Below are 15,510 nucleotides of genomic sequence, written 5' to 3' on the forward strand. Positions count from 1 at the left end.
GCAGAGACCTCTAAAGTGCCATGTCTCTGCAGCTGCTGGCCCATCTCCGGCTAAGAGTAGATCCACTTCTAAGGGCAATCATTTGGCAGAGCATCTGTTGTCAAACAAGGTTGCTGGCCTTTCCTCAGATGTGGCAGATTTGAAGCAAGTCCTGCAATCCCTTCAACCAGCAGGCTTGGTCTCTACAGCCACTACTGGCCCCACTGACGATCCTCAATCACGTTTATCGAACGAAGAGGATACCGACCCTCCTTATCCTCCTCATAGCTCCCACAATGACACTATGTCCATGTTTGCTTCTGATATACAGTTTCAGAAGCACCTTGGCTCTGAAACTGCCAAGACTTGGGTGGCTCTGGAGGTTCATGCCATTCTTTAGAGTCTGTTGACGTGGATTACCACATTCAGTTTCAAGAACCAAGCATATTAGTTCAAGTTTCTGCCATTTGGCCTTTTTCTGGCCCCTCGAGTGTTTACAATATGTGTGAAAGCTGCCCTATCACCCCAGTGGTCCGAAGGGTGGCGTATTTTACCCTAATGGCTCTTATTGTGCTCGGATGAGAGTTCAAGCTGTGCACAACACTCTCTCAGTGAACAGAAAAGTGCTCTTTTTTCCAGTGCAGTCTATCACGTTCATCGGTATAACAATCAATTCTGTGTCTCTGTCCCAGACAGCAGACATACTGAAGCATCTTGCTCTATTTTGTCTGGGCACGACCCTTCAGTATGGGGATTTACTGAGACTGATCGAGTTGTTGACGACTTCTGTGATTTCCCCTAGGGCTGCTTCACTTATGCCACCTGCAGGTATGGAACAATAGCCGGCTGGATCCATTCTGTCATTGTCATTGACTTATTGTGGTGTCCCACCAATGTACATATGCTCTTTGGCAGTGGACTTCCCTGAACTTTTTGGTAGTGGGCATTCCATTAGGCGTTGTTCCTTCCCGTCAGGAGGTGGTAACAACTGATGCATCCCTCATGGGTTTGGGTGCAGTCTGGAACTACAGAGACATCAGCTGCCAGTTGTCGGAAGCCCAGTCTATGGACCACATCAACCTTATTGAGATGCGGGAAGTTTTTCTGGCCTTGAAGTACTTCTCTCCATTGTTGGTGGGTTGCCATGTGCTTGTGCGTTCAGACAATACTTCAACTGTTTTCAGTCTGAACCATCAAGGGGGCACAAAGTCGAGGAGCTTGTTAAGGCTTACTCGCAGCAATCTCATTTGGTCGCTTTCCCTTTTTTCATCATTGAGGGATTTCCACCTGCTGGGGGTAGCTAATCTCAGTGCGAGGGCTAATTCTACACGACTGCTTTATGCCCAAAGCATTAAGCTGGTTAGCCTGATTAGGGGCCGGTTGTGCGGAATCACAACCCGGCCCCGCCCTCCGCATTGTCACAGCTGGAAATCTCGGCTGCCATGCCATCATGCACCGTCAAAGGCCATCTCATCTTTTCACATGCAATAATGATGGCTTGATGTTGGACGTTTGATATTCACAAAATACCAAATGTATTGCAGTGAGCACGTATAGCGGAGAAACGACCAACAGTCTGTATTCTGGTTGGGATGCCTACTGTCAAAATTTAAGTGTGACTTCTCATTTACATCTTGACTTAAGTTGAAACTGTAAAATTGTACTCTGAAATGCATTCATGTTGTAATGACAACAGCAACTGGGAAAGCATTTCTTTTATTCTTTGTTGAAAAAATCCAGAAAGTACACATGAATATCAAATTAATTGAAAATATGATTAAGTTCTTAGGGGAAAGTGCAATGGATAATTCATCTGAGTTTGATACGTATTATAAATGTATTGTTTAGAAGTTAAAATGTATGGGTAAGGGAGAAATACTGCCAAATGTGACATTTTAAAACTCATAAAGTAGGAAAGTTTAGATCTATTTTGATCTATTCCTTAAAACAATATATATATCAGTCAGAAGTTAATAAATGGTCAGTGCCAATTCATCTACATGCTAACTGCAATACATGGCAGAATTGAACTTTGTAGTGTTTTTGAATCTGAGGTATATCCTGTCAGATTTTGTTTAATGTTAACAAAGACATAAATCTGATCTGAATCTGATATAACTGTATTTGCTTGATGAGAAAATAAAAACAATTCTGTAACCGATCACCTGATTTGGTTAAAAATTTGCAGTTGTTCTACATTTGAACATATTCTGTTTTCCTAATAAGGAAGCACTGTCCCTGTGTTTCATATTTGAGTTTTTCCCCCTTACAGTATAAGAATAGCTACATCACTCATAACATTATTCAAACACAGTTTGTTTGCATTCAGAAGGCATGATTAAAAGTCATTGAGAACACATTCCTTTTCTCTTGAATTTATTCTATGGTGACCAAATTCATGCTTGTGGAAATGAGACAGCCCCCTCCCAGCAAAAATGTAAATGATGTATCCTTACCTAGGCCCAGATCAATGCAAAGGAGAGGGTGCATCCACATCTGTAACTGTTGTCACCTTCACTTTTGCTGGCAGCAAAAAGTTGGCCATATCTGATTATTGGAGGGAACTTGTCCCTCTCAATGTATATTGTGGTTACAGCACCCCACGCAGCCCCTGTGCTACTCTCCATAGGAAAATAATGACTTCCATGTCTATCAGGGGTCGTTTTTCATGTGCAGTATAAAGGCAATGCAACGCAAGAGTGAAAGAAATGTCTCTCATGCAACTTCTGTGAATATTCTGTTTTGCATGCAAGTGATAGTTAAAAATAAAAACATCAAACAAATAAAATATATTTTATATATCTATAAAATAGTGTAACCACAAAATGTATCCTCAATAAACAAGATTGGTGGGCAGACATTGTTTCTATAAAGATAAAATATTTTATTTCCATGGCCTGTTTCCCATATTTGAGTTCTTAACTAAAATGAGTAGATCATGTTGAACTAGTTAAAGAAAAAATTTGATCTTGCATTTAAAAAGTTGCCAATTAAGAGGCCAATCTCTGTCAGCTTGAATTATATACATTATTATATTATAGATCTGCTTTGGGTGTCTGTTGGCTTTAGATGTTGTTTGCACAGTTGTTTTGTTGCTATGCAAATGTAAAATACATCAAAACGTAGGCTAATAATTGCATTTTAGCCAAACGTGGCTTCACTTCGACAACTGCATGGAAGTTATTAAATCATTTTTCAGATTTCTCGATTAATCGTCAGAAAAGGTGTTAGATTACTCGATTACCAAAATAATCGATATAGACAGCCCTAGACATATGAACATAGAATGAGCATAAAATAGTGAATGAGTAGGAGACAAAGAGATTAGGAATGCTTGAAGGAATAACAGGCTGGAGGAGATATTGAATTTGCTTTACATGATAATCATAGGACAGGAAAAGCAAAACAATTAAAAAAAAATTTGAAAATTGTTCATCTTGAGCAATCTCTCTTCTTTTCCTTCCCTTTTTTTAACCAGACACTTTATTTTCAGTCTTTTTGCATTTTTCTTTTTTTTTTTTTTTTAGATTAACATCAGTGCTGTGTTTCAGCTCAGGAAAAGCTGGTTATCTTTAAGAATATTTTTTTGCCCCTTGAATTGATTTCCAGGCTTTTGTTTAAACTGTTTAATGGGTCATTTTTATTTATTTATTTATTTATTTCAGTTAAGTATCTTCCATTTATGCCAATAATTCAGTTGAATCAATATATTAAAATAGTGTCTTAACTATTTAGTGAACTATACAGTATAGGTGCAGTCAGTAATTGTTTCTAAAAGAAATTAATTGTAATTTTGACACATGTGTCACTGTAAGTCCAAGATGACACAAACAAAACATTACTGAGTGCACATTTAAATAGGTAACAGATCATTTAAATTATGAACCCCTGGTTAATCTAAACCCTCACTGATTGATGTATTATTATCTGTTGTGTTTTGCAGCAGGAGGGAAATGGAAACATCAAGTCTTTAGTGGATGAGCAGCTACAGACAAGCATGGTAAGTAAATACAAAGAAATATACATTCACTATTACAGAGAAACAGTGTTATGGCACAGTTTATTTTCAGTCAAGCTTGAGATTTGCTGTGCGAATGACACTCCAGTTTTCTCTAGATCATTCTCTCGGTCTCATTTTCTCTGCAGGTGATGGGAATCGTGATCGGTGCTGGGGTCGCCATCGTTCTCATTGCTGTCCTCATATTTTTTGTCCTGCGCAGGATGCAGCTCCGAAGTCAGTGTTCCTAAAACTAATTCACGCTATATGCATTACATTTTTTAATTTGTTTTTCAATGCCATTCATTTCTTTTTTTATTATTCTTATTTTGTTTTGTTTTTCAATAAAATATTGTATTTTGTGTAAAACTATCTTGTCATCTATATTTGTAATAATTTTATCAGATGAATATGTCTGTTGTTGTTGCGTCTTCTCTCAGAACTTGAGGCTCAGGAAGCCCCGAAATATCGTTTTCGTAAAAGAGACAAAGTATTGTTTTACGGGAGGAAGATTATGAGGAAGGTCTCTCAGTCTACCTCCTCTCTGGTGGACTCCACCTCCTTCTCCAGGCCCCGCCTCAAAAAGAAACAAAAGATGTTGAACATTGCCAAAAAGTATGTTGCATTAGTTCAGTTATTTGGTCGTTTTTATGGGCTCAGAGACTTCCCTGAAGCACAGCTGCATGTTTCTCTCTCAGGATCCTGCGCTTTAAGAAGGAAGTGCCCACGCTGCAGATGAAGGAGCCTCCTCCCTCAGTGCTGGAAGCAGATCTCACAGAGTTCGACGTGGCCAATTCTCACCTGCCATCTGAAGTGCTCTACATGCTCAAGAACGTCCGGTAAACTCAGTGTTTGTGTTCATTGTTTTACATATGAAATGTAAGATGTAATGAACAAGAGGATATATATAAGGTGATTTTGTATCACACCAAAGGGGCTCATTTTCTAAAAAGATATTCTAACTCATTATCCAGCTTATTACATTGCTACTTACCACGTAAATAAATAAATAAATACATTATTAATATTAGGGCTTCAACTAATGATTATTTTTATAATTGACTAATCTAACGATTATTAGGACGTTTATTCAACTATTCTGGTGATTATTGCAACAATTAATCAATAGCTCTTATGGATAATGGGGCGAAGATTAAGCTCTCTCTCACCCCACTGTTTACTTCTGTCCATCTTTAACTCCTTCTTATTAATAAAGCTCTGTGTTGCCAATTTTCTTCATGATAAGAAATGCACAGTGACATATATATGATTCAATATGTCTCAAGCCATCACATTATAATCTAGATGCATTAAGCACGCGTGCTCGAGGGGCGAGCGTCCCCGTGACAGAGTGTTCCTCAGACGGGTGCAGTTTCAATCTCTCCCCCTTAGATCGGGACATTCACGCAACTCATAGAAGAGGCACACAGAGAAATGAGAAATGCCAGTTTCGGAGTTTGTAGTTAATTACATGACCTGTTTCCGTATTATTTGAAATTTTATAAAGCATTAAATATAACTGCATTTACAATGTAATGCAGGGGTGTTTCCTTTAAAGTACTCCGGCTCCGCTGATACCACAACGAGTGTGCTTCTATATTTACTTATTTTGTATTTTCGATGTCCTCATACTTTGCGTTCTACATCACATGAAGCTGTTTGGGAAGTTTACATTGCATCTGGACTGTGAGTCGTTTTCATTACAGTTTAATGTGTTCTCATTTTACATTTAAATGAGATCATATAACTATTCAACAATGAATCTTTTTGTCCACAATTTTTTATTGTTTAGGGAATTTGGTTTGTAATTGTAAAAATTATTGGTCCACAGAATTTAAAGATTGACCAATCAGAATCAAGTTTTCCTTAGAGCTGTGGAGTATGATTCTTGAATTATTAAACAAGTCTTTATTACAAGCCAATTATGCAGTTATTAACTACAATACATTTGTGTGGCTTGGGTCTCTCTGTCTCTCTCGTTTAGTGTGTTGGGTCACTTTGAGAAGCCGTTGTTTCTGGAGCTGTGTAAGCACATGGTGTTTCTACAGTTCCAGCAGGGTGAATATGTCTTTAGACCCGGTCAGCCTGACAGCAGTATATATGTGGTACAGGACGGCAAGCTGGAGTTATGTCTTAGTGGACAGGTGAGAATGTGTGTAAATACATTATGGCATGATTAGTATTAGGCAGTTATGACTCACCTCTCTCTTTTGCTCAGGATGGGAAGGACGGAGTGGTGAAAGAGGTTTACCCTGGGGACAGTGTCCACAGTCTGCTGAGCATCCTTGATGTCATCACAGTGGGTCACACTCACAATTCTACTTTCTCTGTGTATTCATGTTGTTTGTCTACTCATGCCCTGAACACACTTGCCATTTCAATGCAGGCAAGGACTTGTATTTTTATGTAATATGCTCCACAACGCCTGCTTGTCTTTTTATTCACTTGTCTTTATTGTTCAAGGAAATGGTCCTGACTAGTGTCAGAAATACATTTTACATTAAGGGTCAATATTTGCCCACAGTTTTAATTTTCAGGGGAATATTTACCTTTGAGGGCTTTTTAAATTTTTTATAATCTATCAAATATGTCAGTTTAATCAATTCAAGGATGATCATTTATTACCTATTATCCTAAGAATGAAAAATTAAGGCAACATCAACTTAATTTATGCTATAATATGTTTAACTAGGACTGTAATAGAATATTAATAAGCACTATTTTAGAAAACGTTTTTTTTATTTTTTTTTACATTTTTTGCCCTAGACATTTTGAATTTCAAGGATATTTTTATCATTTTTGGTAGCATTCTTTATATCTGACCCTGGTCCTGACTCTTAAGATGAGTAATTGACATTAAGTAATTTCGGGAAGTTGATATATCCTGTGGTGTGACATACTGTTTTAAAAATTCATTTGTCACACCACAGGACCATTGTAACCTTGATCGACCCAGCATCCTTCTGCATGGACATTGTATTTTGGCTTCGCAATATGCAACGCATACTTAAAATTAATTTAAACTGACTGATCTCAGTTCAGAAGACTTGTGGCTGTTAGTAAAGAGTTAAACTTTCATGTGACAAAACAACATGGCACCGATCACATTGGAGTTTTTCTTTAGGAGAAACACAAACGAAACTCTCTGTTTAGATACATAATTAAGTTTTTTACATTGAAACCTATTTGAGAAAAAGATTACAGTTTCTAGTTTCATCCGATATGGCATTTTTCAAATTTGAGCGCTTTATCTCAATACGGCATGCTGTTAAACACAATGTATACTATAGTGAACAATAGCGCTATTTTTTCATTAGAAATCCTATATTTACTGTGCATTATCACATTGAGAATACAATTTTGCTTTCAGAGGCTTTTTATGGAGTTAGGTGCATTTTGAACTGTTCTGAGACCAGAGCAGACAGACAGCACACTGGATGTTAAGTCATTCACTAAATAGGAGCAAGGGAGCATCCTATAAATTTCCTATGCAGCCAAGTGCATTCACTCTAAACATCCGACCAAAAGTTCAGTTTCAGGCTGCAGATGATTTTTGGACCACTCACAATGGTAATCAGTACTTGGATTCAGAATTTATAATGTATAATTGAATTTTAACATGGTTGGCAGTGATTGGATGATGCTGGCCATTCATTTGAATCAGAATTGTTCATGCTAATTTATGATTGGTAAAATTCTTCAGCACTGGCCATCACTTGTTTGCTTGATAATGCAAAGAGAGAACATTGCGATTTTGTTGCAAAAGTAGAAAAAAGCTTGAAACATTAAAGTCAAATTATTTTTATTTTTGCTTTTCCCAGTACACATTGTTCCAATGCATATTTACTGAAAATCAGCTGTAATGTCAGTAAAATTTAAAAACATGAAAAACCAACACTCCTGGAAGTAAAATTAATATTTTGTTAAAACAACTTTCTATGGTGTTATTTAAAATAATGAATGACTGATATTATGTTGAATTCAATGATTAAAGTGGTTTGCATGTGTGTATTTGTTTATTTCAGGGTCACCAGCGACCATATAAGACCGTGTCAGCGAGAGCAGCAGAAGTGTCCACTGTCCTAAGACTGCCTGTGGAGGCCTTCCTGTCCATCTTTGAGAAATACCCAGAGAGCCAAGTGCGAGTGGTGCAGGTCTGGTTTTATACACAGATTCTAACAGTGTTTTATAAGGACATTGTAAGTGTTTGACTAAGTGATGATGATGATGGCATGTTTCATGTTGTGTCCTGTCTGTAGATCATCATGGTGCGTCTTCAGAGAGTGACTGTTCTGGCCCTGCACAACTACCTGGGGCTCACCAATGAACTCTTCAGCCATGTGAGAATATACTGTATACATATGCACTCATACACCCTTTCTTTATTATGACTGTTTATATTAATATTAACTATGTTGTCCCACTTAAGATGCACACTTGCACGGTTAGCACATTTTGAGAGGCTACATATTAGTTCCTTGAAAGTGGAATCTGCTTGATTTCCTGTTCTTTTTCTATCTGTATTTCTTCAGGACATGCAGCCTCGTCCCTCTCCTCTCTCTCCTCATCCGACACGCTCCAGCCCTGTACGACACAGCAAACGGTTCGGCAGCCTCACTGTCCCTGACAAACACCGCGAGGCCGCCCTCCAAAATGCAACAGGTTAGAAACCGCAATACATACTACATATACAATAATTATATATATATATATATATATATATATATATATATATATATATATATATATATATATATATATACATATATACACATACATACATATATATATATATACACATCACACATCACACGAGCAAGAGTGCTATAGGGCCCTACATCAGCACTGCTGTGATTTGGCTGTATTTATTGCTGTAATAGTGCTGATATAGGTCCATATAGCACGATTGCGATATTGCTTATATACAACAGTTCAATGAACAAGTACATTTAAAACAAATTGGAAAAACTGAGTAGGTTCATAAAAAACGGTCATACAACTTTTTTAATCTTACGCCACAGATCAGAATGTACCATTGCTGGTTCAAAACAAATTATGTGTCCAAGCCTCTCAAAAACATCACTTGAGAACTACTAGGATCACAGCTTGGGCTGTTTCTAACATGTTATTGGAGAAACGTGTGTGTGCGTGTGTGTGTGCGCGTGTGCGCGTGTGTGTGTGTGCGTGTGTGTGTGAGTGTGTGTGTGAGAGAGAGAGAGAGAGAGAGAGAGAGAGAGGTGGAGCGTGTGCGATAACGTGTTGTTGATGCTCTAGTCTGTTAGTAAGCTTTCTGAAGATAATGTCATTTTAGTGAAATTCATCCTATTTTCTCAGTGGAAAAATAGACGTCCAAACGGGGGTATTCCTCCCTATTTGCGGTAGCTGGTGCGCAAGAGTATTTCACTATAGAAACTACAATGTCCTCCGCCATTTTGAATAGTATTTTCTCTCCAATGTGGAAACTCTGTTAAGAGGTAACCGCCTTTTTTTGTGAAATGAATCAGTCTGTTGTGTCTCTCAGTTGTGATGAGCCTTAATGCTTAAGTTGTTAGTTTAAAGCAGTTTAAAGCTATTTCCTAGCTGTTGAATGTAAACACTGACTGACGCTGACTTCATGTCACCAATGGCACGGACACAAGCGGAGTGATACACACAGTGAAGCTGAGACCATCAGTACTCATGGAAAGTCTCTTGTCCAATCAGATTCGAGGACAGGAACTTACTGGTATATGTATATGTATATATATATATATATATATACACTGTGGCCAAAACTTTGGAATAATGTATAGATTTTGCTCTTATGGAAAGACATTTGGACAATAATATAGTGAAAAGTTACCATTACAATTTGAAAAAATGTCATATATACAGCATTCTCTCTAAATTCATCTGCGTACTGTAAATACTGCCTAATGTGAGACTGTTAATTGAGAAAGTCCCTTACATGTAGGTTTGTTCACAGTCACTTTCCAGCATTAGTTAGGAATAATGGAGCTGATTAGGAATTTGTATCAAATACTGATTCAAATACAAAAAATTAATATGTTAAAGAGGAATTTCTGATGCCGTTGAGTAATGTTAGTCCCTTAGATTTGTTTAACAGTGTTCAGAGGAAGAGCTGATCGTCGATGATGTCACTTTTTCTCTGCAGTTGCAGATTATGGGAAGGATGGCGGCTCAATCCCGACTCTCAGCAGGACCATATCCATGCCTATAGACATTGCAGGTAGGTGTAGCATGTGTCTCTTTCAAAACAAACAATATTTCTGTCTGCTTTTTGGGTTGACCTTTCCTGTGTCCCCAGTCCATTTTACACAGAATCGTATGTGAGGGATACTGGGTAAAAATATAGATTGTTCATTTGAACAATCTCAATATCGTTTCTTAAATCCCAAGATTGATCTTTTACTCTATGCTCAACCCTCTACTTCAGTGAGAGGAGATCACTTGTATTTGCAACCAAATTTTGCGCTATTCGACTAAAAATGTCTATGATTAGCCACTGGTTGTGAAATGTTCAGATTTCACTCATCAGTGATTGTGTGGTATAGTGGTGGAATATTCAGTAGCGAAATCTTTTCACTGTGTGTTGAGAGTAAAATTTTGACTTATTCCAAGACGAGATCCATGCAATCCATTTGTCATTGAATAATGTCTCTTTTAACACCCTTTCTGTTCTCTACAGTCAGTTGTTAATCAAAAACAACAAAAAAGATACATTTAACTCTAATCACCTATAGGATGAGGTAAAAAGCCATTAGAGTCTCCCTCGTTAACTTGCGCTCATTTAAGGCCCTGATTTACTTCCTATGAAATCGAAGGATGAATGGGTGTGACGTCATTAAAAACAAAATATTTTTCCATTAGTTTTGGTGGTTCGTAACTGCTCGCTAGGGTGAACATTTAGGAAAACTTTTTACAGGCTGCTGAACACCTTCTTACTGCCATTGGTCCACGTCATTGCTGGGTGTGACCTAGAGCTCCACCTACCTTGAGGCCGACAGCTCATTCTGTTTATGTTGTTCAGTCAGTCACAATGAGTCAACAGGAACACATCGGCGTGTAGTGTTATTTGCAAGCTGGTATAGTATATCAGGGCCTTTGCAGATGCTCTTCACAGAACAGCAGGTTTTCTTAAAGAGACAGTACCGGTTTTTAGCATGTGTTTAACAAATCAATGAAATCAATGTAAATTATTTTAAATAGTACACATTATGCTATTAAACAATAAACATGTAACAAAATATATTAAATGCGATATAATATATTTCTTTAATCAGCCCTAGTGAGGGATGGCATACAGCTGGTCGTTATCGCCAAATAAAACCCTGAATGGTTTGATTACTTACAAGACAAAAAATAAATAAACAGCATAAAGTATTAATTTGAGTTGAAATAACTTTATGATTTCATTTTGATTCTTATATTTGACCACAGAATCTTTTGATTGACACATCAGTATCAAGTATTCCACAGAGCCGTGTAATAAGTGTGAATAAGACAGAACATGTTTGCATTAGGGCTCACAGCACTGAAAAAAGATGATCTGTGTTGATATCTGTATAAACGATATATATTTTTATAAATCATGCTTTGATATTATTGCTAAAATTGTAATTTTACACTTGTGTGCATGTGTTACAGGCATGCAGAAGAGTCTACGTTCAGATTTTGACATGGCTTATGAGAGGGGCCGTATCTCTGTATCTGCCGAGGACGGTGCACCTACCCCACCTGCTTTCACTCGAGTGAGTATACATATTTATATACAGTATATATATATCTTCTCTCAGATATTTCAGTGAGAAAACATTTCAGTAATATGTTAAGTTTAGGTTAAATCAGTGACAAATCATGCTTGTTTACATAAAAGAAATAAAGCTTATTTAAAGGAAAAAGATCTTGTTTGTTTTCTGTGTTTCAGGATCAGCGGGAGAGGAAGGTGACTGTGGATGAGGTTCCGTCAGGTGTGTATCTGTATCCCGAGGAAGAGTCAGGGATGGAGAATCTTTATGGCCCGTTTCCAGGACGACCTAATGCCACATTGTTCGAGGAGGCCCAGAAAGAAATTCTCAAGCTCATGAGGATTGAGGTACCTGCTTGTGTATGGTGCTGGAGTTCCGCGGATTCTTAACATCACATTCTCGTTACTCTTTCATCTCCTCTCTGTTTATTGTTGTTCTTCAGGACCCTGCGCTGCTGAATGGAAGAGTGATGCTTCATCATGCTAAAGCTGGATCTGTGTTAGCCCGACAGGGAGACCAGGTGCTCATCCTCTCTAATCTCCTTTCCTTTCTTCTCTGATGCGCATTTTTAGCAACCATACATCGCTTGTTATTAACAATATGACATTACATTATTATGCAGTAAAAGCCTTTATGTAGATTTTATTGGAGCTCCGTGTCGCCACTCACTCCACACTCTTCTCTTTTTCTTCTCTTCTACAGGATGTGAGTCTGCATTTTGTCCTCTCGGGTTGTCTTCACGTCTATCAGAAGATGATTGACAAGCAGGAAGCAGTGTGTCTGTTTGTGACCCAGCCGGGCGAGATGGTGGGTCAGCTGGCTGTTCTGACAGGAGAGCCGCTCATCTTCACTATCAAAGCAGAGAGAGACTGCACCTTCCTGAAGATCTCCAAATCCGATTTCTATGAGTAAGTGTTTCCGAAAAAACTATCCTCCATTATATTTCCTCTTTCCAGGTTTTTAGTTACAGGATTAGCAGTAGAACGTTGATGATAAAATACTTTTGAAATTCATTTCAAATGAGCGGTAGGGTGAATTAAAATGTAAGTATTTAGTTGACATGAAATAGTCTACTTTGGGAAGTTTGCCTGTCCTGTTGTGTGATGCTATACTCCCTCTAAAACAATTTGAAACAGCAATTTGCAAGTCTTTTATAATTTTTGATGCATGCCGCTTTGATGAGCTCATATTAATTGAGAATCTTCATGCAATATATGTACTTGCATTATAATCATTATTTGTGATGACCAGTCACAGCACCAAAAATGTACAATTGCCTTATGCATTCATATCAATTGCTACCCCTTTTTGTTATGTTGATTTAAAAAAAAAAAAAAAAAGATTAATAATACTCTGGTTTATATACATGTTAAACTCAATCAACAGCATTTGTGGCATAATGTTGATTCCCACCAAAAATAATTTCAACATGTCCTTCCTTTTCAAAAAATCAAGGTAACTGTGTGGCAATTTTTAGAGGGTTTAAAGGCAAAAAATGGGAAGTTTATGTGTTTCAATTGTCATTTTTGCCTTTCTGGAAAAATGTACAAAAGTTCTAAAATTGCATATAACTACTCAGTAAAGACTAGTAAACCATATTTGCACACGAAAATCATCTTAACACACTTATTGTATACATTTTGTGGTTATACTTTTGAAACAACTAATATTTTAATGTTTTCAGATTAGCCCCATTCACTTCCATTATAAGTGCTTCAATGTAACCCTGATTTTTTTCCTTTTCTAAATTAATCTAAATAAATGTTTAGTTTTTTGTAAAACATTTATGATACAAATACTGACTTGGAATATGCCATTAATGGATATGTAAGGCCACAAATATACAATTGTTAATTTTTTTACTACCTGCAATAGAGCAGATCCACATCCGCATTGCAGCACTGTTCATATTGCCTTTATTCTGTGCTGCCCTCTATAGGATCATGCGTGAGCAGCCGAGTGTAGTTCTCAGCGCAGCTCACACTGTTGCTATTCGCATGTCACCGTTTGTACGGCAGATGGATTTCGCCATCGACTGGATGGCTGTGGAGGCAGGACGCGCCCTATACCGGTACATCACTCACTTCTAGAATATTTTCCCTTCAATTCAGTGTCACCTTTTCTTCTTTTGAGAACATTCAAAAGTAGTACCTGGGTAATTATTGTTAATTGGATAATTCCAGATTACATTCCAGTATGTTCAGTTCTTCATCTGTATGCAAGTATTGCACAATAGTTTTGGGTGCGGTCTTTTGGCATGTGAAATAATGGACATAATTGAGGTGTATTTTGTAGGCAGGACGATCAGTCTGATTGTACCTACATTGTGCTGAATGGTCGATTGCGCTCCGTCATTCGGAAAGCCAATGGGAAGAAGGAGCTGGTCGGGGAGTATGGACGAGGAGATCTCATTGGAGTGGTCAGTCTAAAGCTGCCAAATAAACCCTAGTTTTCTTTAAACTGAAATTGAACCTAAGATTGCTGAATTACAATTAGGTGTTCAGCTGTGCTGTATTTGATAGAATGATTAATAGTTTGGTTGAAAGTTTCTTTCTTGGTATTTCTTTCTCTCAGGTGGAGGCTTTGACACATCAGCCTCGTGCTACCACAGTTCATGCAGTCAGAGACACTGAGCTAGTGAAGCTTCCAGAAGGAACGCTCAACAATATAAAGAGAAGATACCCGCAGGTGGTGACCCGCTTGATCCATTTGCTGGGGCAGAAGATTTTGGGGAACCTTCAACAGCCCCGTGGACCTTTCTCAAGTAGGTTTAGCCTAAAAACTCTGAAATAAATCATTCACACACAAATAAAATCTTCAGTAAAGATGCTCTTAGATAATACATTAGTCATGTCATGATTATGAAACTGGAAGTTGTTCCTTTCGCAAGCCCTTTATTGCAGCAATGGTTGTAATGGCCAAACAGCCCGAGAACATGAAACAGAAACAGAAGGAAAAATTAGATACATATTTAAAAACTTTGAAATCACGTCTTGTTTCCATTCTTTAGGTTCTGCTCTGGGTCTGTCCAGCATGGCTTCCAGTCCAGACGTCACTAACCCAGCCAGTAATCTCTCCACTGTGGCAGTACTTCCTGTTTGCGATGATGTGCCCATCAATGCCTTCAATCTGGAGCTTAGCCATGCACTCAGTGCTATTGGTATTGGAAATGCAGTGATTGACATTGAACATACATGATATTAATAATGAATGTATTGCTAATGCACCTTCACCTTCTTCAATCAGGACCGACCCTCCTGCTCACCAGTGACATCATCAAAGAGCGACTCGGAGCTTCTGCTTTGGATAGGTAAAAAAGACGTCATACCCACAATTACGGTTTATGTCATGTAACTGTTTATGTACGGTTTATTACTGTCATGTAAAATGCTTGTCTCTTTATTTTGTAGTATTCATGAGTACAGATTGTCAGGTTGGTTGGCTCAGCAGGAGGACATTAATCGTATAGTGCTGTATCAGACAGACAGCAGCATGACTCCGTGGACGCAGCGCTGTATCAGACAAGCTGACTGCATCCTCATTGTGGGGCTTGGGGACCAGGAACCTGCACTCGGAGAGGTGTGTGTGTGTGTGTGTGTGTGTGTGTGTGTGTGTGTGTGTGTGTGTGTGTGTGTAAAAGTGAATGTAGTGTTCCACATTTTCATATGAATATGTGAGGTGGTGTGGTGTTTGAAGATCTAAGATAAGATACCATAAGGTTGTAGGTTCAGACCTTAGAAGGAACGATTCTTGAACTTTTTACCTTTGCATCCTGAGCAAGGCACA

The 15,510-nt window shown here is 38.1% G+C and overlaps 1 protein-coding gene across 4 annotated transcripts in view; it reads left to right on the top strand.

The window, feature by feature from the left end:
- The window catches only part of LOC127651259 (patatin-like phospholipase domain-containing protein 6), a 48,305-nt gene that overhangs the window by 10,597 nt on the left and 22,198 nt on the right, over positions 1–15,510 (top strand). For all 4 annotated transcript variants that reach the window (XM_052137005.1, XM_052137008.1, XM_052137006.1 and 1 more), the window contains exons 3-22: positions 3,923–3,979; positions 4,126–4,213; positions 4,417–4,591; positions 4,675–4,815; positions 5,961–6,120; positions 6,195–6,275; positions 8,002–8,130; positions 8,236–8,316; positions 8,509–8,638; positions 10,131–10,205; positions 11,624–11,727; positions 11,904–12,071; positions 12,167–12,244; positions 12,427–12,632; positions 13,664–13,795; positions 14,020–14,143; positions 14,299–14,488; positions 14,735–14,884; positions 14,971–15,034; positions 15,135–15,303. In XM_052137005.1, coding sequence (XP_051992965.1) covers positions 3,923–3,979; positions 4,126–4,213; positions 4,417–4,591; positions 4,675–4,815; positions 5,961–6,120; positions 6,195–6,275; positions 8,002–8,130; positions 8,236–8,316; positions 8,509–8,638; positions 10,131–10,205; positions 11,624–11,727; positions 11,904–12,071; positions 12,167–12,244; positions 12,427–12,632; positions 13,664–13,795; positions 14,020–14,143; positions 14,299–14,488; positions 14,735–14,884; positions 14,971–15,034; positions 15,135–15,303 — 2,502 coding nt within the window. The remainder of the gene's footprint in view (positions 1–3,922; positions 3,980–4,125; positions 4,214–4,416; positions 4,592–4,674; positions 4,816–5,960; positions 6,121–6,194; positions 6,276–8,001; positions 8,131–8,235; positions 8,317–8,508; positions 8,639–10,130; positions 10,206–11,623; positions 11,728–11,903; positions 12,072–12,166; positions 12,245–12,426; positions 12,633–13,663; positions 13,796–14,019; positions 14,144–14,298; positions 14,489–14,734; positions 14,885–14,970; positions 15,035–15,134; positions 15,304–15,510) is intronic.

This window comes from Xyrauchen texanus, chromosome 11 (assembly GCF_025860055.1).
Source record: "Xyrauchen texanus isolate HMW12.3.18 chromosome 11, RBS_HiC_50CHRs, whole genome shotgun sequence".
Taxonomy (NCBI): Eukaryota; Metazoa; Chordata; class Actinopteri; order Cypriniformes; family Catostomidae; genus Xyrauchen; species Xyrauchen texanus.